At 35.4% G+C, this 26,595-nt stretch overlaps 2 protein-coding genes across 15 annotated transcripts in view; both read right to left on the bottom strand.

The window, feature by feature from the left end:
• Window positions 1–26,595, bottom strand: part of RALYL (RALY RNA binding protein like) — a 737,413-nt gene that overhangs the window by 670,115 nt on the left and 40,703 nt on the right. The window lies entirely within an intron of this gene.
• On the bottom strand, window positions 3,103–4,220 carry LOC105730006 (cytochrome c-like). The gene has a single exon (XM_012471003.3). The coding sequence runs from the start codon at window positions 3,488–3,490 to the stop codon at window positions 3,173–3,175; it is 318 nt and encodes a 105-aa protein (XP_012326426.1). The 5' UTR covers window positions 3,491–4,220; the 3' UTR covers window positions 3,103–3,172.

Raw genomic sequence — 26,595 nt, 5'->3', positions numbered from 1 at the left:
GTGGGGGAATAGGGGAGGCATAGTATTAGGAGACATACCTAATATAGATGATGGGGTGATGGATGCAGCAAACCACCAGGACATGTGCATACCTATGTAACAAACCTGTATGTTCTGCACATGCACCCCAGAACTTAAAATATAATAATAACAATAAATAAATAAAAAAGAAAATGATCATAATTTAAAAATGGTGTTAAGGAGACAATTTCATTATGTAAGAATTAGTATATTTACTATTTGACAATGAAAGTAAATTACCACCAAATTTAAACTAAATATACTAACAACTTTGTTTCTGTATCCCAAGACAGTATCTTTGCAGAAATAGAATGGCAACTTGATCCAGATAGCCGGTTTTTTGAGTCTGCATCTGAGGTCTACATTTTACAACCTTGACGCTGCAAAAGCCATTATTTAAATGTTATCTGCTTTAGTTTTCTTAATTCTGTAAGAAAATAATAATGCCTTCCCCATCTACATTTGTACAAGAGCATGGGAAGTAAAATCACATTCTCAGTTAAAAACAACTTGTAAATGTTTCCTAGAACTCCTTACCTGTCATGTTGTGTTTTGGAAACACTCTTTTAACATTACTCCTTTTCAAATTTTAAGAACCTATTTGATATTGAAGAATTAGGAACAAATAGCTGTGTAAGAAAGAATAAAAATCAACTGATAGGCTAAAACTGAGTAGAAGATCAACCCAGGGAGAAATGGTTCCAGAGTATAACTTTTAGAATAGTTACTTTCTAGCCAAAGATTGAGGGAGTAAAAATGGGGCTGTTTAATCCTCTTTTTTTTTCATTACATCCTATTTTCCTTTAACTTGCACATAAATCTTTAGTAAAAGTTTCCAAGAAAGTACATGATAGACTGAAAAATCACCTTTTTCATACTAGGAAATAATAGCATTGACTACAGCATTAATTTTTGCATATAATTTTTTGAAGCAATTCAGCAGCATGTATATATTATTTGTTTTCATTTTCTTCTAAGCAAAAGTTCATATAATTCTATATTTCTATCTTGAAATTGCCAATAATTAATATACCAATCAAAGTTTTGTCCATAACAATATTAAAAATGGCCATTATTTCTCTGGGTGGTGGACACCTGTAATCCCAGCTATTCAGGAGGCTAAGGCAAGAGAATCACTTGAACCCAGAAGGCAGAGGTTGCAGTGAACCGAGATCATGCCACTGCACTCCAGCCTGGGCAACCAGAGTGAAACTGCGTCTCAAACGAAACAGAACAAAACAAAACAAAACATCTCCAGATTGAATTATTGAACAAAATATGTATGAAAGAGGAAAACACACCTGAAGCTTTTCCTAGTACCATCTGTTTAGGTGATTATTAGAATTCGAAGTTCAAAAGATTTTTTAATATTTTAGAACATGATTGTGAACTGCTGTTTGACTCCCATATTAAAATTTTTGAGTGCTACAAAGCCTGTTTCCCTAAAATTAAAAGGTATAGATAGATAATTTAGTTTCTAGTTTCCTTTTTACATTGTCTCAGCTGTTTAATAAAGCAGGACATTGGATATCATAACAAATTAATCTGGAACAAGAATAAAATTAGAAATCCCATACTAATATTTGTATAAACTTTGAAACATTTTTCAAATTATTTTACTTACCAAAAAATCAGCTTTTTATGTCTTCCTGTTGTTTTGTTATTAATAGCTTAATTATGCTTGTATAGAGAAAGAAAATTTTTGAACTCAAAATTAACAATAAATAAACTCCAGGTACTATTTTTTATATATATTTTCTCTCCCGGTAATTTTTTTCAATGGACTTAGGATCTTCTACATGTTATATAGTGCAGTAGAAAATATACTCTCTAAGACATCAAGAGACCCATTTGGTCCTGGCTTGAAAACAATGTAGTGGCATCCTCTGATTTTCCAGAATTCAGTTTACTCTTCTATAAAGTGCAGAAGAAATATCTTCTCAACTATTTTTCAGTTTTAACACTATAGGATTCCACATTCGCCTTTATCACTTCCCTCAAGTAATTGTGTTTTGGCCTTTAAAAATAGTAGAACTGTAAAAATATAGTTAAAAGCATCACTTAGCATTTCAAAAAAGTTTTTATAAAGTTACAAATTTTAATTGCTTATTGATTTGTCTTATGTATAAACATGGTATATACATGGTATACACCTCATGCATATTCAAGATACCCTAACATCAAGCGTATCTTGACACAACATGGGTTGCTGAAGTATAAGTTGCTGGAGTATCTTTTTGTGTGTGTGTGTGTGTGTGTGTGTGTTTGTGTGTGTGTTTTGGGTTTTTTTGTGGTTTTCTTTTTAATTATCTTAAGTCTTATGATCACACATCATTTTTAAATTTGTGTATATCTCCTCTACTTTAATCCTTTTAAGTTGGCAAAAGCACCATTCCAAATCACAAATACACAGCAGTTGTACAGTTTTGTTTCTGAATGGCTGTTTAAAGACAATCCTAAATTATAACTTAGTTTGACTTAGATTGTAAAGAATCCAAGAGTGAAGTATAATTGGCTACTATTTTAAAAGCACGTGACCTTATAGATCATCTATAAAATGTGTGAAGCGTTAAATAATTTTTGATATTACACATAAACCACACAAAATGCCTTTCAATAAGTAAAAGGAACCATTTTAAATACAGGGAATTCTCATTAAATTGGCATAGTTAAGGCCAAAAATATAGCCATTGCTACCCATTTATCATCAACCCTGGCCTTTAAGAGGCAAATGAACACAAAACACAGGTGAATCTTGCTTGGTTCTGAGACAGTAAAGGAATTTCCCCCTTATTTAAATATATTCACATAACCAGTTATATAAATCTAAATATAAAACCAATCTCCAGTAAGTTTGAAGATGGCACTCACCATCTTTGCGAAAAGTTTAACATTACTAACGAAGTCTAATCATATCTTTAGAAGGGGTAAACAGTGATAGAATTTACTAAATTGGAATTACTATTAAAATCCAAAAACTGAACATATTCATTTAACCACAAGCCAGTCTTAGTTTTAAATCAAGACTGCCCAACAAAATATTCTGTCAATCATTCATGATGTAAATTCTGGCGTATGAGATCTATTAAAGTATGGTACACATAAAAAAGTCATAAGACATTTGTTTCATAATAAATAAGGCAGTGGCCAATTACTCATTAGTAGCTTTTTTGAGATAAGCTATTAAGTCTTCCCTTTCTCCCTTCTTCTTAATGCCGACAAAGATCATTTTTGTTCCAGGGATATACTTCTTGCGATTCTCCAAATATCCCATCAGTGTATCCTCTCCCCAGATGATGCCTTTGTTCTTACTGGCTTCAGTGTAAGTGAATCCAGAGAACTGACCTGTCTTCTGCCCAAAGATACCATGGAGATTAGGCCCAGTCTTGTGCTTGCCTCCCTTTTCCGCGGTGTGACGTTGGGAACACTTCTGAATAAAAATTCTTTTGCCTTTCTCAACATCACCCATATTTAATTCTGTTTCATCGTTAGCGCAACAAAGGTTACCACTCAGAAGCTGGACGTCCCACTCTCTCTTGAGTATCTTTACATAAGTTGCTGGAGAGTCTTAAAGGAGATGTTTTAAATGAGGTTTATGCCATGTTTTCTTCTCAATGATGTGGAACTCAGATAGGTCAGGTCTAAACATTTAACTAAACTCTTATACAAGTTCTGTCTTGCAAATTTTACAGCAATCTAACAGGTCAGATGACTATGCCTGGCTAAACACAGAATAATTCTATCAGGAAAAAGGAAGAACATAAACAACAACTTTTTAATTTAATTTATCTAATTCCAGGCAATTTTCCTTGAATTTCTTATGCAATTTTTGTGATGTTAGGGTTTCTTGAATATCTTCTTCTTTATATTTTTCAATATTTTCAATAATTCCAATATTGTTTCTAGCTGCCTCAATATTGTCAACACAGTTCTTTTAAAAACAATATTACCCCTTTTATCATAATGAATAACTACTTTTGTTGAAGAAATACTCCCTCCATGATTATAAAATAAACAAATATATAAAAAGAGAACCATGACTACAAGGTAATATTTCTTTCTTTTTTTCTTGACATAATCAAGCTGGAAAATTTATGTTTGAGGTATTTCAAGCTACCTTTAAAACACTAAGTCTCTGAAGACTCTGTTGATTGTCTTCTTTATATTCTGTAACTCAAAAGAAAAATGTAAATCTTTCCATAAAGTGAAACTGCTGCTACTTATATGATCTCATTTTCAAAGCATATAAATATGAGTTTGAGTAATGTGCATATTTCATGCCAACATTCAATATGATAGATTCTCAACCCAAAATGTCCAGTAGCATCAGAACAGTTAACAAGAAAGAAGAGTGAGAGGAAGAATGTTTTCTCCATCTACAGCACCACAATGTATATCTAAAAACAGGAGAGAAGGTTTTGGTGGAAAATACAAGATGACTAAGGATTACGCAAAAGCAGACTATATTTGCAGCAAGAGAAGACAGCATCAAATTATTTCTGTTACCATTTCGTGGAAACAATATTAGAACAATCATTAATGATGTATGAATTCTGATCACAAAGATCTCCTAGGTGTATTAGGAGGGACACATCAAGTGCTCTCCCCTGGGAAAGACATGGCCTTGTTAGCCTATCAGCAGATTATTTGGTCTAGGTTTGGTAAAGTTGCTGAAAAGGACCACTACTGACTAATCTTTACTTCTATTTACTCCCATTACACCCCTGAAATATTGTTCAGGCTTTAAGCCTACTCCTGACCAGTTTATTTATGAGTATTCTAAAGAGATATCTCATGATGACCTGATGTAGCCAACTAAACTTAATCACATATTTTGGTACGACGCATGTAAATTGGTAATCCTCTTATTTTTTCCTCTCAGGTACATAAAGGCATCTCCTAAGCATAACGGAGGAATAAACAGTATGTACCTTATTTATGTATATTATTGATTTTATTACCATAATTATAATTTATTAGCTTAGTAAACTTTAAGCACAAAAATTGTGCTGGGTGCAATGGCTCACATCTGTAATCTCAGCACTTTGGGAGGCTGAGGCAGGCAGATCACAAGGTCAGGAGATGGAGACGATCCTGACTAACATGGTGAAACCTCGTCTCTACTAAAAATACAAAAAATTAGTTGGGCGTCGTAGCATGTGCCTGTAGTCCCAGCTACCCAGAAGGCTGAGACATGAGACTCACTTGATCCTGGGAGGTGAAGGTTGCAGTGAGCTGAGATCGCACCACTGCACTCCAGCCTGGGTGACAGAGTGAGACTCCGTCTCAAAATATTGTTTATATTTTGAAACTATTTTTTGCTTGACATAGAGCTTTTATGTATATTTCTGTGTGTATATTTCTCTGACATAACACACAGAGGAACTGTTTCTACTTGGGTGTCATTCTGAAGAAGTACAAATTCATGCACAGCTAGGACAGTCTGAGTCCCACCATTTATTTTATTTGCATAACTGAAACTCTGGCAGACTGTTTTTAGTGTTATCACTGCTTAAATAGCAGAACCGTGAGCAGATGGTGAGCTGGTTCGCTTCGATTAGGCATGTCTGGATTATTACACTTGAAGGAGTACTTTATTATAAGCTTTTGGAAAATAATACAAGAAATTCTTTTTAGAATAGAATTTAGAATGACCCAAACTAAACCAAACAGATTTATTTAACAATTCACTGGTAATTAAAGCCTGCATCCTATTCTAGATTTACAAATTTCCAGGTTTGGTCTAAGATTTTTGTTTTTTTTTTCCAAAATGTGTCATTAAATCGTTGCACAAATTTGTAGGATAAAGTTCAAGAAAACCTAATCTTTGGCCTGCTAAAGAACAATACACTTGCTATGCTAACCTTGAGAAAAATTCAGTAATGTGTTGGGAGTGCTACTGCCAGTTACGTGTACCTCATAAGCAATACATAAATATTAGAACAAACCAAAAGAGTTAAGACATCATGGAAGAATGATAAAGAAATGCCAAGAAAAACCTAATGGTTTAATAAATGCTAGGGCACATTTGACATACTTGAATGGTATGGGACACTTGCTCCTCTAACAGGAATAATGTAGAAAGTTCTCAGCAAACTGACACAAGAACAGAAAATCAAACACCGCATGTTTTCATTCATAGGCGGGTGTTGAACAATGAGAACACACGGACACAGGGAGGGAAGCACTACACACTGGGGTCTGTTGGGGGGAAATAGGGGAGGGACAGCGCGGGGTGGGGAGGTGGGGAGAGATAGCATGGGGAGAAATGCCAGATATAGGTGAAGGGGAGGAAGGCAGCAAATCACACTGCCATGTGTGTACCTATGCAACAATTTTGCATGTTCTTCAAGTGTACCCCAAAACCTAAAATACAATTTAAAAAAAGCCAAAAAAAAAAAAAAAAGAAAGTTTCCAGCTTTGTACAACCATTTCTACTTAGTTAAGTTCCTGTCAAATTCTTTAAATTAAAGAAACTTCTATACTTTGCCTGAGATGTCTTTCTGTAAATCACCATCATCATTTGGATAATTTCACTGGCCCTATAAAACAGACACGTCTATGCAGTTTATTTTACAAATGTATGCACTGAAGGCCAGACTGCACAAGTTCGTGCAACTAGTAAATACAAAAGCTAAGATCTGGACACAGCCAATCTCACTCCAAAGTCTGTGTTGTTAACCATCATGCTTTCTGAGGGTCATAGACATTTGATGACAATTAGAAAATAATACAGAGGGATGATCGTTTTTCTTTGCTTGGAGATTGGTCAGTTGTTTTACTCAGTGGTGTGGAAAAGCTTCCACCCATGTCTCTCCTCATCCACATCCAGGTCTTTGGTATACACTGCACCGAGACTGTGGCAACAGCCTCCTGAAGGATCAGCCCTCCACACAACTACTCACCACCAATCAGTTCTCCAAGCAGAAGCCCAGCTTTGCTTTAGGATCCTGCTTAAGTCTCCAATATCATCTCAGATCATTTATTCACAGGGACTTTGTTTCAACCACATGGGCCTTCTGGCAGTTTCTAATGATGAGAAGGTTTTTCCTATCATGTTTTCCATAGCAGTCCCTTGTTTCTATACCTGGCAAATTCTTATTTAGATTTATATCTCAGCTTAAATATCACTTCTTCAGAAAGCTTTTTTAGCCTTTCAATCTGATTTGGTTGATCCTTGTAAGTTTCTTCCTTGTAAATGTCCCTTGTAAATCTTTATGATTTGTTGTCATATATTTGTTTTGTTTCTCTTACAAACTTGTAGATTTCTTGATGGTCAATACAGTTTCTATTCACTACCATAGCCTTAGGTTCTGAGCACAGCATCTGATACAAAGTAGATATTTATATGGTGAAAGTGGGGGAAAAGTAAGAAAGGGAAGGAAAGAGAGAGGGAATGAGGCAAGGCAAGAAAGGAAGGGAAAAGCTCACTCTAAGCTCCATCTGTCTTCACTGGTGCTGTTTCCACCTCTTAGGGGTACAAATGTGTTCTTGGCAGTTTACTTTAAGGCACTCAGACGTTTTCATTTGTTCACTACCAAACTTAAACTGAACAAATGCCTACCACTTTTTAAAAGAACACCTCTCTCCCAGGACCATCACTGCTATCATTTTACTGTCTTCCTTTGGCTTCTGAATACCAGCACATGATATTACAGTATTCAGGGCTTGATTTTTCCATGCTCTCTTTTCTGTGAAGCTCTCTGCATTTGCTTTCAAAGCTGCACTTTCTCTTTGTCAATTAAGATTCCTCCCAGGCTGTACTTTAATTATTAAAAAGTTCTTCTTTGTAGTGAGGGTAAAGCAGCCTTCTCATAACCTTTATTCATTGATCTTGATTCTGTATTCTGGAGCAGTTTAAACCTGTCGCCTCACCCACCCTACAGCATTCCTTCAGATTATTTAAACATGTTATCATGCATACCCCTGTGTCTACCCTTCTCCAGGCTAAACATTTACTTTAATGTTAATAAATGTTCTTATGAATATATGCTATCCAAAACTATTCAAGCATTGTAGATGTGGTAAGTCATATGCATATGCTGAAAGAGCTAATGACAAAAACAATAAGAACAGCAATAGAGTATGTGAAAATTTCTTTAGTATCTAATTTGCTCCTTTCAGGCATTTTCTATTTGAAGTCTTCTCTGAATCAAGGCCCCCAAGCAGAATTTATCAGCTTTTCCTTTGAAACACCAACAAAAGGAGTCCAAATTCCTCTATACCTTTTACAATCTGTTAAAATTGTTTATATCGATATGTCTTAAAAGACACTTCTGAAGCAGCTAATTATTTTTTAAAGTCCATTGTCCTCTTCTTCATTTTATTGGAAGAAACTTCTCAATTGTCTTTTGTGTTTCTGCACATCTTGCTAGCAAAGGCAGTTGTTCCAGATTATCTTTACAAGGATTTTTGCATAGCAAAGAACCTTGGAAGACAGAACCTTGCTCTTTAGAGCAAGGGTAGATTTGTTTGTTGACCAGTATGAGGATCACGTTGCCCTTTGGTACAAAGTTCAAGCAAGTTCACTTCCAGCCATTGCAAAGATTGAGATTTTTCAGGCTCAAGGGTGCTCATCTACGAAGCATATTCACTGCACGTACAGCATCCATCTGAGTCACTCCATGTTCCCCTTGTGGGACTTAAGAACAAGGGTAGTTGTGTAGACTTTGAGAATCATGCTGCCTTCGATGCCTTAATTAATAAAGTCTTTTGAATCTGACTCAGGAATCTTGTGTCTTCTGCCAGCATGTATGATAGCTTACATATCTGGTAAAATCTCAGACCCTTCACTGTTCTTCACAGGTCCCAACAAACAGCAAGAATCCACCTTCAGGTGTAAGTGAAGGAAACCTCTGATAATGCAAGCTCCTGACCTTTCATTCTCCCAGCAGATCCACAGAAACTGTGATGTGTCTGAATTTGTAATCCACAAAATGTGAAAGATAATAAGTGATCATTTTTGTTTGAAGCAGGTTTTGAGGTAATTGGGTTAACAACAAAGACAATTAAGACCTGGAAATGAGGTACTGTCCTGGCAAAAAGACATAGTGCAGCAGATGTAAGACAATATGGTGGGCAAAAAGTGTAAGGGTTTGAAAAACTTTTAGAGAAAGCCTGATGGCCTTCAGAATAACTTAAAGAAATGTGACATAAAGTGACATTGAAAACTGGAAGGACGTCCTGTGGGACAACTCTGGCTACTCGCGTTGTTCAGAAACATTGGTGATGTATTCAGATAAACATAAAAAGGGAAATAATGGGATGGTGTATAAGTTCATGTACATAGTTTGCTTGGTAGATCAAAATTATTTGAAAGATAGTATCTAAGGGAAAATAAAACTAAAATTTCATCCTTAATTAAAATGTTAAGAATTCTGTATTCTTAGGTTTCTGTATCTTTTCGGGAACCAGTGAAAAAACTACAAGCCTTTGAGTCAAACCCAGTTTCGTAAGTCACTTATTCTTAGCTTAATCTTAATATACTCATCCACTAAATGGGATATGTCATAGGATTACTGGAAAATTTACAGGAAATAGCAATCATATTAATAAAATACATAATTCCTTCTATTTCATTGAGTCAGTTTGAATATGCATGATTATCTCCTGTCCCTGCCCCAAAGCCACTAAGATGGTAGTAAAGAAAAAAAAAATTTATAAACCACATAGAATAAATGAAGAGGAAGAAGACAAGAACAAGTAAGAAAGCTATGTTCATTTTTATTGATGGAAAGGTCTTAGAAGAATGGCAACTAAGTCTGACTTCAAAGGGAAATGGCAAAGAGAGGTGCATGTTCTCCTGACTTATATCCTTCCAGACTCCTAACTCATAATGAGAGATTCCAACTCTGTGAAGCCAGGTAATGACCTTTCATGCCACTATGCTGTGACTAGCCAACCCAGCTAGAAGAGTTATTGTCGTGAAAAATAAAATCTGGGAGATCATGAATTGGAGGAAACAGCAGAGCAAAGCACAGAGATAAGGCAAATTAAACTGTGAATCAAAATGTATATGGAGGGTGGGGAAATGAGTAGTTAATTGATGTGTACATATTTAACTCTGCTCTTTCTCCTCATTTAGCTTCCAGAACATGGGTTGACATGCATACCTACCAGATTGAAAACTACAGTGTTCCACTATGAAAATCTGATAGACCTCAAAAAAAATATTGTGTGTTAGTAGACACAAACAAATGGAAAAACATTCCATGCTCATGGATAGGAAGAATCAATATTGTTTAAGTGGTCATACTGCCCAAAGTAATTTATAGATTCAATGCCATTCCCTTTAAACTACCATTGACATTCTTCACAGAATTAGAAAAAAACTACTTTAAAATTCATATGGAACCAAAAAAGAGCCCGGATATCCAAGACAATCCTAAGGAAAAAAAAATTGCTGGAGGCATCATGCTACCCAACTAACTTCAAACTATACTACAAGGCTACTGTAACCAAAACAGCATTGTACTGGTACAAAAAGAGATACATAGACCAATGGAATAGATAAAGAACTCACATCTACAATCATCTGATTTTTGACAAGCCTGATACAAATAAGCAATGGGGAAAGAATTCACCATTTAATAAAAGATGCTGCTGGGAGAACTGAATAGCCATATACAGAAAATCGAAACTGGACTCCTTCTTTACACTTTATACAAAAATTAACTCAGGGTGGATTAAAGACATAAATGTAGAACCCAAAACTATGAAAACCCTAGAAGAAAATCTAGGCAATACCATTTAGGACATGGCGCAGGCAAAAATTTCATGATGAAAATGTCAAAAGCAAATGCAACAAGAGCAACAATTGACAAATGGAATCTAATTAAACTAAAGAGCTTCTACACAGAATAAGAAACTATCATAAGAGTGAACAGACAACCTACAGAATGGGAGAAAATTTTTGCAATCTATCAAATCCATCTGAAAAAGGTCTAATATCCAGAGGATATTAGACAACAAGGAACTTAAACAAATTTAAAAGAAAAAACCAAACCACCCCATCAAAAAGTGGGCAAAGGAAATGAATAGATACATCTCAAAAGAAGACATTCATGTAGCAAACAAACATATGAAAAAAAGGTCAACATCACTGATCATTACAGAAATGAAAAATCAAAACCACAATGAGATGCCATCTCACAGCAGTCAGAATGACAATTATTAAAAAGTCAAGAAACAACAGGTGTGGATGAGGCGAGATTGTGGAGAAATAGGAAGATTTTTACACTGTTGGTGGGAATGTAAATTAGTTTGACCATTTGGAAGACAGTGTGGCAATTCCTGAAAGATTTAGAGGCAGAAATGCTATCAGACTTAGCAGTTTCATTATTGGGTATATATCCAAATGAATGTAAATCATTGTTATAAAGATACATGTTCACTGCAGCACTATTCACAATAGCAATGATATGGAATCAACCCAAAGGCCCAACAATGACAGACTGGCTAAAGAAAATGTGGTACATGTGCACTATGGAATACTATGTGGCCATAAAAAGGAATAAGACCACGTCCATTGCAGGGACATGGATAGAGCTGGAAACCAATATCCTCAGCAAACTAAGGCAAAAGCAGAAAACCAAACACCACATGTTATCTCTTTTATGCGGGAGCTGAATGATGAGAAGACATGGACACATGGGAGGAATAACACAAACTGGGGCCTGTTGGGGGTGTAGGAGGGAGGAGGGGGAGCATCAGGAAGAATAGCTAATAGATACTGGGCCTAATATCTAGGTGATGGGTTGATCTGTGCAGCAAACCACCATGCCACATGTTTACCTTTGTAACACACCTGCACATCCTGTACATGTACCCCAAAACTTAAAAGTTGAAGAAAAAAAGAAAAAGTGTGGATACTAATATTCGTTAAGACCCCCTCCATACAGATTTTAGTCCAATTCACTGATCACACTCAGCAGCTGCAAAGCCTACCACATTCTTATCCTCCAGCCCCTGCACCAAGCACACAGAGCTTTTAACTGGGGATTATCAGATATCTGAGAAAACTTCCAATATGAAAATGAAAGGCCAATTGAAAGCAGAATAATCAAACCAAGAGGAAGCAGCGACTATAAAGAGAAAGAAAAAAAGACACATGAGAATAATAGCAATAACAATGACAATACAACTCACCATAAACTTATTGGAATGAATTCACTGGAGAAGTATGCGGAGGGGAGGTACTTGTGTGAGTACACAGATACTCATGTACATATGTGTGTATGTGTATTTTTTTAAGTGAACGAAATGTTTAACTACTATAACAAAATCAATAAATCATGTCTGAAATAAATATATATATATTAGTATATATATTCAGAAATGGCAGTATATCTGTATTATTTTAATACCCAAAGGTAAATATTAAAATTAATACTTGATAGAAGTTTTTTTTTCTTTTAATACCAAGGAAGGTAGGGAATGATGTAGGTGTCTGCTGCCTCTCTTTATAAACCTATTGCCATTATTTTATTCTGAAGCTATGTGTATCTATTGCTTTGATTTTTTAAAGAATACACCTTTTCTAAAACACTTAATGCTGTTACTAGGATATAGTTGGTTCTCAAATTTGAGCTTTTTATCATATCTTTTTTATTCCTGCCTGTTAAAATCAAAAGTCTATAGCTTAGCTAAAAAGTATTTTAAAGTTACTGATTAAAAAGTCTCTACAAATGCCCAATTCAAGTTAGTCTTTCCATGAGAACTTTTTCATTTGTAATGCTGAAGTATAAAGACCTCTCTCCTCCTTCAGAAATGTAATAGTACATCCGGTCTGTTTTATTCATGTGGAAATGAATTCACATATTTCACCTTATGACATTTCTTCTGTCATCTTGAAGAATGAAAGTTCCCTGCAACAATGGATGTTATTTGAAGATATTTATTTCTTAGTAATAGTGTTGCATTTAATAGGCTCTCAATAAATATCTGCTGATTAGAATTGATTGTAAGAAAGAGGCCAGACTTTTGATATTTTAGATGTCAGGAAGTGAAGAGCCCAAAATCAGCAATATCTCAAGTGACATCAATTGGAATTTTGGAAGGATCAAAGCTAAAGAGAATTCTAAATAGAAGAATTTTCTAGAAAACCCAAATTTCACATTATTTACTTTTTAAAAAACAATAACTTATCAAAAGTATAATTGCTTTTTAATTTTTTATCTTTCTGGTTTAGTTAAATTGACAGACTGGGGGAAGTTTTTGTTATTCATTTGTCTCAATTCTGGTTTAGAAAATATATAAATTTAGTGTGTCTACAATAATACTGGCAAACAGTGACAAATAATATTTAAAAACTTAGTCATTGCTGTCACTGATTCCTCCACAAAGAATTAAAATATTGGCTTTCTATTGTTGGTCTGTCATTTTTACTATGTAAATCAATTTTAGGGAGAAAGTACCAAATGTGATGCAGTACTTTGGCACACACACTAGAGCCAGGCTGTCTTTTTTTTTTTTTCTCCCTTGAGAGAGAGTCTCGCTTTGTTGCCCAGGCTGTAGTACAGTGGCACGATTGCGGCTCACGGTACTTTCACCGCCTGGGTTCCAACAATTCTCCTGTTTCAGCCTCTTGAGTAGCTGGAATTACAGACACATACCACCACGCCTGGCTAATTTTTGTATTTTTAGTAGAGACGGGGCTTCACCATGTTGGCCAGCTGGTCTCAGTCTCCTGGCCTCAGGTGAGCCGCACACCTCAGCCTCCCAAAGTGCTAGGATTGCAGGCATGAGCCACTGCATCGACCAGGCCAGGCCGTCTTAATGTGAATCCTGGCAGCTACTATATGAGTGATTTGAATAAGTTATTTACCTAACTATGCCTCAGGTTCCTCATCCGTACAATGGAAATAAGGTAACTACCCTGTGATAATGCCACTGGGATTTAATGATCTGAGACATGTAACGGCTAGGCATTATATAAACACATGTGGCTATTTTAAATTATTAACTGGGGCATTTTTTTCTACTTAAGCATACTACAATTTGATTTTGTTACATTTCCTAATTCTGATAGAATTAGAAAATGATCCAAATTTATTCAATGCATGAGGGTGCTCAATTCTATTTATCAAGTTATGTTTTATTTGAGTTGTCCGTGAATGAATTATAAGCTATATAAATGTTCAGTTGGTGAGAGTTTTTCCTATTCTCTATCATAAAAAACATTACAATTTTTAAGGCATTTTCTGTACACCTACTGACTGTGGAATTATCAAACCATACATCAAGAGAGGGAAAACTAGCAATGTGGTTATGTAGCCTCATGCCATTTTGATGCATAGTTTACTTGCACCTATAACAAAAAGCTGCTGCATATTTCAGGTCATTCTGGTGCCTAACATGGTATGAGATGTCTTTACCCCTTTGTCAGCCTGGGTAAAGCCCCATGGTTCACAGTAGAACCACTAATTCTGAGCCACAGTTTGTAAACTCGTAACAAGAAACAAGATGCATACTATAGCTTGTCATAAAATTGGATTATGTGCAATTCATTATATTAATTACAGATCTGGAAGTCACAAACTGAGTGTCAGCAGTGCCACCATGCCTCTGCTTTCTGATTGCTGTCACTCTGTACCCACATGGATGTGCTGACTCCTACTAAGCTCGATGGAAGAAGCTCTCAAATTTCCCTCTCCGCTCTCATACCCTACCACTACAGCCTTCAAAGGGCTTGACTTTTCATCACTTTTCCAATCCTCTCCCTTGCTTCTCTACCAAGCTCAGTTAACACCCCTCTCTGATCTTACTTACCAGGTTCATCATGAATTTCAAGACATAATAAAGGAAAAGTTTCTCTCTACTAAAAATTTGAGTATCACAGTTATAAGGTTAACTAGTAGCTGGTTGATATATGCTACAGTTCAGGCAGCAAATGCTAACTGTGCACCTAGAATGCACGTGGCATCATAAAAATTTATGGAAATATAAATACAAATAAACAACAAAGTCTGCTCTCAAGAAAATTTGAGTCTTTGGGGGAAAGAAACCTGTATACATATATGTTATTACATATATATACACACACATATGATATATATAGAGAGATAATATATATAGACAGATATCATGCAATGAAAATATTTACAACAAAATAATTTCTCTTATAATATTTATAGGATCAACTTCTGAACATCATCAAAGAAATATTTTATAAACATTTCCCAAGTTTTAATTCATTAATGAATGTCACTCTATCTGAAAAAAAAATGTATACCTTACCTCTGATAATAGATGATCATATTTTTATGAAGGAGAAAGTGTTCATTCTATAAAATATTTTATACTTATTAAATGACTTACAAGCAATTCAGCTTAACATTATGGTTATTTATTTCTTCTTATAGATTCACATTTTATTTTATGTTTTTAAATTTTTTAGTTTTTTCCTTTTCGTTTTTTGTTTTGTTTTTGTACTTTTTTCTTTTTTTTAGATTCATATTTTAATAGCTGATTTCTAATTACTTTCATTTTTGAAAAAAGCTTTGGCCACTTTTAGTGTATCTTTTTCTTCAATTTCCTAATTTTATCTTTCAGGTTTTTTTTTAATTCATATTCTGACTTTTAAAATTTTCAATTTGATATGTTCTTTAACATATGCAAATGCTTATTTAATAATATTTCTTCTGACTTGTGGGTTGTATTTGGGAATTATACTCATCAGATTAAAAAAGACTTACTTTTTGTTTTCTTCTTACAATAATGGTGTTTGGATACAGCCTGATATATTTATTTTATTTATTTTAAATTATCTGAGGATTTTCTGCACTAACAAGAATATTGATCTGTCTAGGAAAGAAAAATTTAATTTTGTTGTTGTTGCTGTCAATAGAACTTTTTTTTGGTATAATAAAATGTATTTTAAAAAATTAACTATTCATAGAAAGGGAATGGTAAGTCATATGATTTTCAGATACTCATTCCTTTTTTTAATACCTCAAATTTCTACCAACTGCTTATTTTCTTTCCCTCACCTCTCAGCCTTGAAGAGATTTTCCCGATGAGACAGTGCATACCCAAGACTGTCACCTCTGCTCTGCGTATCTTTAAGATATTTCCTTGAGATTCTCTAGTATTCAGTGGTCTCATCCACCAGTTACCAGCTGCCAGACCTGTTCTCAGTACTTATCCCTTGTCTCTTGGGAGTGATCTTATTTATGTCCAGCCCCATATAAATGCAGAATCCTCCTGCACTCCCCTGCTTACTTCCCTTTCTGTATTCACTGGTTCCAACATGAGCTTTGGAACTGGCTGTGTAGGTTTCCTGTAACTTATTTCTCTTTTGGAAGTATCTTGAAATTTGCAGCATGCTTGGTCTTCTAGTCATTCTGTAAGCTTGCTTGAAAACAGTTTTATTTGCTCTCCTTATTGATTTTTCTGTAGGATATTTGGAGAGATCAAATTTTGACAGCCATCATTATCCTACAGGAATCTAGATGGTTCACCATCTAAGAACTAAATACATTTATTTACTGATTAGGCACTAATTAAGTAAATTACACTACACCATATTATTTCTTTCAGCTTAATAAACTTTTATTGAAATACACATCATCTCCCATCATCATTCCATTATATTCTACCTGTGTTTGAAGCATAAAACCATTTTCTTTTGAATTCCAGCTTTTTCCTTTGCATTTTTATTAGATGTCACTTCATTTTTTGACACAGTGAAATAATATCACTGCAGTCAACTCATGAAGATATTGATTGGAAAAGCATACTGAGTGGTGGGAAGGACACAGTCCTCAAAATGTCTGTGTCTGGAATACACAGAGCAATCTTTAAGTTCCAGTGTGCCCTTCCTACATCTCTCTTCTTTTCAACACAAATCCTAGTGTCTTGGTTTACTCGAGAGATAAGGTGGCAGCCCAATTACGACTTGGCCAGGATCATTATACAATACAAAACGTACCTATCATATGGGCATATTCAAACTCTACTCAAGCAAGTACCACTGAATGGCAAAAAAGAAACCCCATAGAACCCTTCCTGGTGGGAAGGATCATTTAGCCAAGACTGTGAATCTAAATTCTTGGTAACCGTTCAGCTGATGAAAAATATTTTATTCTCACACAATTTACTGCCTATGCCTAGCATAAATTTTGATTACTGTAATTTATGTATATTGTTTCTTTGTAATCCTGAGTAATTTTATATCATTGAACAGATGCAAAAACTTGTTGATAAACATGTGACTAAAAATATATTTGTGTTTTCATCTTTCCAAATATGCCTTTAGTCTATTTTTTAAAATGTAATGTATACATTGCAAACTAGATTACTCAAGTTGATTACAATGGATGTGATATAATTAAACTATCCAATATCCTAGTAAACAATGAAACACAGCCATGAGAACAGCTTTAATGAACTAGAATCATATTGGTGATATCTAAAAAATGCATTGGATAATATTTAGCAACTCATATCAACATAGTTTAATCTTCTTTGAATTGGTAACACAGTATATACTAAAAGTATTACTAACTATCCGATGCTGTGTTGAGGTTTTAGCATCTCTGATAAGGAAAACTGTTAATACTCAAGATTCCAAGTCTAGATTTCTTCTTCCAGGATTTATAGAACTTATGTATCAATATCTTGCAGGACATTCTGAGGTTATCTTCTGGCCATTCCAACATCAAATGGACTTCAAATTACAGCAACAAATACAAATTTAGGAGAACACACTAAAATTCTGAACTTAAGTTGCCAGTCTTACTACATTTCAAGGAGCCATAATAGACAATTTGAAGTAACACTGGTACATGAAGTAAAAGGAGATTTCCAATCTTACATTGTAGAGGAGGGGAAGCTGATAATGAGCACCTATGTCTAAAGCAGTTCAGTGCCCCAAACCAGTTTGTCTAACTGACTTCTTAGCCTGTATTTTAACTTCATTTGAATATTTGTGTATTTTGCTACACATTCTTAAAATGAAAATAAAATTGCAATTGTCAATTAAGTTTCACATTAAAAGTAAATAAAAAGAAACACTGATGAATGCAAACTTTGAATAAAAATTGTTATAAAATATTCATAATAGACAAAATGGAAAATGCCACTTAGAACAAAGCAAAACATTTCTATTCCTAAATTTTGCAATTCAGTAAACAATTTAACAAAATAAATTTGCATGTCCTCTTGGAAAATGGATTTTATGATGTTTAAAAGGTGGGCAGGTGGACAGAAAGGAAAGGACATTTCAATAAACAGAAATAGCTCAAAAATTTGGTAGCACTTTTCAGAGAAGGAAACTTGAGCTTAAAAAGGTAAGTAACTTTCCCAAAGACACCCAGCGGAATCAGTTATGAAACATGCTTTTTAAAATAAATCCCTGTCTTATAATTAAAGATCAAGTACTTAATTCCTATATTACATTGTATCCTGGTCATCATGTGTTTAAGCCCAAAATTCAGGTTGAGGAAGCCCTGCAATATTATGTTATTTCTGTTAAAGATATGAAAGAGAAGCATGTAATTTCATAACACAGAATAAAGAAATACACATACAAAAGTATCCTTTACAGAGCTTTTTATAAAAGATACAATTTTTATTTGAGTCAAAAGACAAATGGACAAATGGGCCAACCTGCCAATGCTAAGAAATGACTGAGCAAAGAGGAGTAATTAGCAATGACTAGACTCTTGAAAGTGTATGAACAATTTAACTCAAGATTTTTTTTTTCCAAAAATGCCTAATGCACTGAAAATTATGGCAGTTATCTGGCTTTTCTTTATGTTACTTATGTTTACAGTTCATTCCACAGAGAAATACGAAAAGATAAATAGGTTAAAGATCTGCCAACAAGTAAGAAAGAAAGGCAAGACCATCAAAGATGAATCAGGATACTACAGACAAATGAGACTGAAAAGCTCAGTGCACGTCCATAGGACAATGGTTGGCCATCTACAAGTTTCACAGGATTCATCTGAAGCACAGAAAGAAAGGAAATCACCATCCAAATGGTAACAGAAAATGACTAAGAGTTTAAGATGAAACCTGACAGTTTCAAGCATTTTAGTAGCAGTGTTAGGATAAATTAAAGAGAAAAAAGCAGAAGGAAACAAGACCAACTGGAAAGTTATTGAATTATCAATACCTACCATACCCCAGAATATGATAATGTTCGTCCAATTGAAGGAAAAAGAATGGATGGAAGAATAAGTGGGACTTGGTGAGTACTGAGGTTGGCTAAGACAAAGAAAAAAAAGTTCACACGAACCTCCAGGGTTTTGAGTTTGAAGGGCTGGAAGAACGAAGGTGGCCCAATGGTGACAAAGAAGCAGTACCAGTCCTTCCTTTCTGCTGTCTCAAATTTTAAAAGGCAAAGATTAATTCCAACTCTACTCAGTGCCGGACCTAAAGCAGACCAAAGACAGAATGAGCGAGGTGCTTTGGGGTGCTAGTCAGTCTAGCTCCCTCACACTAGTGATACAATGTTATGGGTATACCTAGAACCCAGATCTGCCATAGTAATAAAATGTCTCTACCAAATCCATCAGATGTTTTTTCCTACAAAGTGGAAATTTCTATTTTTCTCTGAATATAAAAATGCATCATATATAACATGTAAATATAGGCTGAATGCAACTCTTTAATCCCACAGCTTTGTGAGGCCCAGTCAGGAAGATATCTCAAGGCCAGGAGTTTGAGAAAAACCTGGGCAATGCAGTGAGGCCTCATCTCTACAAAAAAAAAAAAAAAAAAAAAAATTATTTGGGCGTGGTGGTGCACACCTGCAGTCTTGACTATTGGGAAGGCTAAGGCGGGTGGATCGTTTGAGCCCAGGAGTATGAACTTACAGTGAACTATGATTCTGCACCACCACATTCTAGTCTGGGTGACAGAGCAAGACCCTGTCTTTAAAAAAAGAAAAGAAGAAAATACAAATTTTAAAATGCAAATGTAGAAAAGAAAAAAATTATATCTACAATATGTGAAAGCTGTCTTCCATATTCAGAAATGTTACTATACCACTTTTAATGTTTGTTTTATTAAAATATTACAAAATTATAATTATACACAGTTATAATATGATCACATCATAGCATATTAATACAATATAATCACAGATTTAAATGCCTTTTTAAATTGATATATAAAATTGTTGTACAATACATATATGCCTACTGTCTCTCTTCAAAACAACATGAAGTTTTGTTTTTATGTATATTTACATGTGGAATGACTAAATCTAGTTAATTAGTTAGATGAGTTATAGGGATTACTTCATGTAGTTACCATATTTGTGGTAAGAATACTTAATGCCCATTCTCTTTGCATTTTTTAAGAATATAATATAATAAACTATAATCACCATGTTATGCAATAGATCTCTCGAACTTATTCCTCCTATCTAATTGAAATTTTGTATCCTTTACTTTCAAAAAATAGTTTTGAATTGGATAGGCTAAAATGATATCTCATTATCATTTTATTTGTACTTTTTAGATTATTAGCAAGTCTGAATACATTTTAATGTTTTATTTTCCATAGTAACCATTCATCTCTCACTTATGTTGAATACAACTTTCACAGGTATTTTTCTTTCACCATGTATATATTATTTCATAGTAGAAAAGTTTTAAGATTTTATGTAGTCAAATTTGTCTTTTTTCTTAGCAATTTCTGTCATTAGTGTCATTTACTGAAAAATCCCTCTACATTCTAAGTCAGCCAAATTTTGGGTTAGTTTCAGTTTTTATGATTAAATCTCCCATTCATCTGAAATGTATATTGGTGTAAAGAGTGGAGCACTGACCAGACCTTTTATCCCCCAAATGATTAGCTGGTTTTATTAAAACCTTTTCTGGAGTAATCTGCCTTTTCCATGATGATCTTAAATGTCACCTTTATTATTTATTAAATACCTATATACCAGGTATCTTTGATAAATCCTATATTGCTATATTTGTTTCTCAGTTTTCTGATCTATACTCAACTTTTCTGAATAGGAAGAGCACTCTAACCCAGAATCCTAGATATATAACTATCTTCTCATGGACAAGGCCTGGTATGTGGTAATTATTCAGTAGATGTGTACTTGAAAAGATGTAAGGACTACTTTGAAAGAGTTTGATGGACATGATAACCCTACAACTGTGGAAATATTTGCAGATGTAAACCTGTAACTTAAGTATGTAAGAAATAAACAGAACTCTATATATTTTCTTAGGTTCATTTAACCCAAGAAATACATTTTAAAAACAGAAAAAAAAAAAAATATTTAAAAGTGCCCTCTAGGCCTCACCTGGAGTTACTGTTACAGTCTCCTTACTAGTGTTCTTCCTCCCAGTGTGGGCCCTTTCATGGCATTGTGCTTGATGTTCAGAGTGAACACATAGAACAAATATGGCCATGTTTTTCAATACTATATGATCATCAATAGTATCCCAATAACTATGGAATATATTGTAACCTTTCTTATATGTGAATAATGTGAATAAAAGTCATACAATATTTCCTGTTACATATGTCTTTTTCTCTAGCTGTATTTCTTGCTTTAGCCAATTTGAAAACTATATTTTTCCTCCATGCTGTGTCATGATTCTTAGTCTCTACTCAAATCTGGAAAACCATTCCTTCTCTCATCTATCCAAAATTTCTTTATCTTCTAGTCTCAGCTCAAGTATCACTTCTTATACAAAGCCTTTCCCTGGAATATCTAGGTAGAAAAGATATGACTTATTTGATGTGCTCACTGTATTCTTATACCTTACTACCATAGCAACTATTAAGATTCCATTGCAAAGATCAAAAATCAACACCCTATCATCAAAATTGAAAGAGTAGAGGAACAAGATAAAAAAAACTCAAAAGCTAGCAGAAGACAAGAAATAACTAAGATCAAAGCAGAAATGAAGGCGATAGAGACACAAAAAATCCTACAAAAAATCCATAAATCCAGGAGCTCATTTTTTGAAAAGATCAACAAAATAGACAGATCACTAGGCAGATTAATAAAAAAGAAAAGAGAGAAGAATCAAATAGATGCAATAAAAAATGACAAAGAGGATATCACCACCGATCCCACAGAAATACAAACTACCATCAGAGATTACTACAAAAAACTCTATGCACATACACCAGTAAACCTGGAAGAAATGGATAAATTCATGGACACTTGCGCCCTACCAAAACTAAACCAGGAAGAAGTTGAAACCTTTAATAGACCAATAACAAGGGCTGAAGTTGAGGCAGTAATTAACAGCCTACCATCCAAAAAAAGTCCTGGTCCAGACAGGTTCACGGCGAAATTCTACCAGACATAGAAAGAGGAGCTGGTACCAATCATTCTGAAACTATTCCAAACAATACAAAAAGAGGGAATCCTCCTCAACTCATTTTATGAGACCGACATCATCCTGATAACAAAACCTGGCAGAGACTCAACAAAAAAAGAAAACTTCAGGCCAATCTCCACGATGAACATAGATGTAAAAATCTTCAACAAAATACTGGTAAACCAAATGCAACAGCACCTCAAAAAGCTTATCCATCATGATCAAGTAGGCTTCATCCCGGGGATACAAGGCTGGTTCAACATAAGCAAGTCTATAAACGTAATTCACCACATAAACAGAACCAAAGACAAAAACCACATCATTAGCTCAGTTGATGCAGAGAAGGCCTTCGACAAAATTCAACAGCCCTTTATGCTAAAAACTCTCAATAAACTAGGCATCGATGGAACCTATCACAAAATAATATGATGCTATTCATGACAAACCCACTGCCAATATCATACTGAATGAACAAAAACGGGAAGCATTCCCTTCAAAATGTGGCACTAGACAAGGATGCCCTTTCACTCCACTCTTATTCAATATAGTATTGGAAGTTCTAGCCAGAGCAATCAGGCAAGAAAAAGAAATAAAGGGTATTCAATTAGGAAAAGAGGAAGTCAAATTGTCTCTATTTGCACATGACATGATTGTATATTTAGAAGACCCCACTGTCTCAGCCCAAATTCTTCTTAAGCTGATAAACAACCTCAGCAAAGTCACAGGATACAAAATCAATGTGCAAAAACCACAAGCATTCCTATACACCAATAACAGACTAACAGAGAGCCAAATCAAGAGCAAACTCCCATTCACAATTGCTACCAGAAGAATAAAATACCTAGGAATACAACTAATAAAGGATGTAAAGGACCTCTTCAAGGAAAACTACAAACCACTGCTCAATGAAATAAGAGAGGACACAAACAGATGGAAAAACATTCCATGCTCATGGTTAGGAAGAATCAGTATTTTGAAAATGGCCATACTGACCAAATTAATTTATAGATTTAATGCTACCCCCATCAAAGTACCAACGAGCTTCACAGAACTGGAAAAAAACACTTTAAACTTCATATGGAACCAAAAAAGAGCCTGCATAGCCAAGACAATCCAAAGCAAAAAGAACAAAGCTGGTGGCATCACACTGCCAGACTTCAAGCTATACTACAAGACAATGGTAATTGAAACATCATGGTACTGGTATCAAAACAGGGACATAGACAAATGGAACAGAACAGAGGCCTCTGGAGCAACACCACACATCTACAACCATCTGATCTTTAACAAACCTGACAAAAACAAGCAATAGGGAAAGGATTCCCTGTTTAATAAATGGTGTTGGGAAAATTGGCTAGCAATGTGCAGAAAGCAGAAACTGGACCCCTTCCTGACACCTTACACTAAAATTAACTCCAGATGGATTAAGGACTTAAACATATGACCTAACATCATAAAAACCCTAGAAGAAAACCTAGACAAAACCATTTAGGACATAGGCATAGGCAAGGACATCATGACTAAAACACCAAAAGCAATGGCAACAAAAGCCAAAATAGACAAATGAGATCTAATTAAACTTCAGAGCTATTGTACAGCAAAAGAAACAATCATTAGAGCGAACTGGCAACCAATAGAATGGGAAAAAAATTTTGCAGTCTACCCATCTGACAAAGGGCTAATATTCAGAATCTACAAAGAACTGAAACAGATTTACAAGGAAAAGAAACCCATCAAAAAGTGGGAGAAGGATATGAACACTTTTCAAAAGAAAACATATATGAAGCCAAAAAACATATGAAAAAATGTTCATCATCACTGGTCATTAGAGAAATGCAAATCAAAACCACATTGAGATACCATCTCATGCCAGTTAGAATGGCAATCATTAAAAAATTGGGAGACAACAGATGCTGGAGAGGATGTAGAGAAATAGGAACACTTTTACACTGTTGGTGGGAGTGTAAATTAGTTCAACCATTGTGGAAGACAGTGTGGTGATTCCTCAAGGATCTAGAAATAGAAATTCCATTTGACCCAGCAATCCCATTACTGCGTATATACCCAAAGGACTATAAATCGTTCTATTATAAAGACACATGCACATGTATGTTCACTGCAGCACTGTTTACAATAGTAAAGACCTGGAACCAACCCAAATGACCATCAACAATAGACTGGACAAGGAAAATGTGTCACATATACACCATGGAATACTATGCAGCCATAAAAAACAATGAGTCGTGTCCTTTGTAGGGACATGGATGAACCTGGAAACCATCATTCTCAGCAAAGTGATACGAGAACAGAAAATCAAACACCTCATGTTCTCACTCATAGGCGGGTGTTGAACAATGAGAACACTTGGACACAAAGAGGGGAGCATCACACACTGGGGTCCGTGGCGGGCGGTTCAGGAGGGATAGTGGGAGGGATGGTGGGGGAGGGATAACATGGGGAGAAATGTCAGGTATAGGTGATGGGGGGATGGTGGCAACAAACCACCTTGCCATGAATGTACCTATGTAACAATCCTGCATGATCTGCACATGTACCCCAGAACCTAAAGTACAACAACAACAACAACAACAACAAAGAAACCTACTTCCCATTTCTCCTCAGTCATTCACTCATCACAAAGCATATTGGGTTCTACACGTGTGTCAGGCATGGCGTTGGGTGATAATTATACAATAGAAATAAAGAGAGACATGGTTTCTGTCTACATGCAGTATTCACTCTGGAGAAGCAAGCTGAGAGCAATCATGTAAACAAATACACACATTTGAGACTGTGCTAAGTGTGACAAAGGAAATAAAGAGAGTACTGTGAGGGAGGAAATCAGGAGTGGGGGCAGACACACAAGTCTGAGGCCAAATAAGGCTGCTGTTAGTAAGTGGAATAAAATCTCAGACATCAAAAAGAAGACAAAACGAGTAGTGAAAAAAGCTAAGGAAAGAAATTTCATGCAGAGAGAGAAATAGCCAAAATTCTGGGCAGAAATAAAGCTTCTTTGGAAAACTGAGAAAGACTCTGTGACTGAAATACAACCATCAAGAGGAAACAAGACGTTTGGAGAAATAAGCAGAAGCCACGTCAGACAGGGCCTTGTAAGCCACAGCAAGGAATCTGGACATTGTTCTAAGGGTAATGAAAACCTGCTGAAGGACCAAGCCAGCTTGTGACATGATCTAATTTGCATTTTGGAAAGATCACTTCTAACTGCTATGTAGAGAACAGATTAGAGCTTGTAAACATGAAAGTCCAGCTAAGGAGACTATTTCAACAAATGTAGGCTAGGCCTACATGGCTTGGCCTAGGATGGTGGCAATGGATATAGGAAAAAACGTATAAAACTTCAACATAAATTTTTTTTTTTTGAAACGGAGTTTCGCTCTTGTTACCCAGGCTGGAGTGCAATGGCGCGATCTCGGCTCACTGCAACCTCCGCCTCCTGGGTTCAGGCAATTCTCTTGCCTCAGCCTCCTGAGTAACTGGCATTACAAGCACGCGCCACCATGCCCAGCTAATTTTTTGTATTTTTAGTAGAGACAGGGTTTCACCATGTTGACCAGGATGGTCTCGATCTCTTGACCTCGTGATCCACCCGCCTCGGCCTCCCAAAGTGCTGGGATTACAGGCGTGAGCCACCGCGCCCGGCCTCAACATAAATTTTATACAAGAATCTCAAAACTTCTGTTTCAGAAAATAAGAGCAAGGCAAAGAGAAGAATTAAGGATAACTTCTAACTATCTTGAGAAACTGGATGGGTGGTGATGTCATCAACTAAGAAAGCAAAGTTTAGAGGAAGGCAGACTCATCCATAATATCTGTGGATCCCAAGGCTTGGTTCCAAATGAAGTTACAACATGTGCTTAAGTATTTTTAAAGTATTAATGAAGTGGCCAGGCACAGTGGCTCACGCCTATAATCCCAGCACTCTGGGAGGCTGAGGTGGGCAGATCACAAGGTCAGGAGTTCCATACCATCCTGGCCAACATAGTGAAACCCTGTCTCTACTAAAAATACAAAAATTAGCCAGGCATGGTAGCATATGCCTGTAGTCCCAGCTACTTGGGAGACTGAGGCAGAACTGTTTGAACCCAGGAGGTGGAGGTTGTGGTGAGCTGAGATGGCACCACTGCACTCTAGTCTGGGCAACAGAACAAGACTCCGTGTCAAAAAAAAAAAGTATTAATGAAGTTAATAATCCATTAAATAATATGTTGTATTGGTCTACATTTACAAAAACACCCTAGTAATAAACTTT

This window comes from Aotus nancymaae, unplaced genomic scaffold (genome assembly GCF_030222135.1).
Source record: "Aotus nancymaae isolate 86718 unplaced genomic scaffold, 86718_ANA_hifiasm-v0.15.2.pri h1tg000036l, whole genome shotgun sequence".
NCBI lineage: Eukaryota > Metazoa > Chordata > Mammalia > Primates > Aotidae > Aotus > Aotus nancymaae.
Note: the sequence above shows the minus strand (reverse complement) of the source record. Positions and strands in the feature narration are given on the sequence as shown.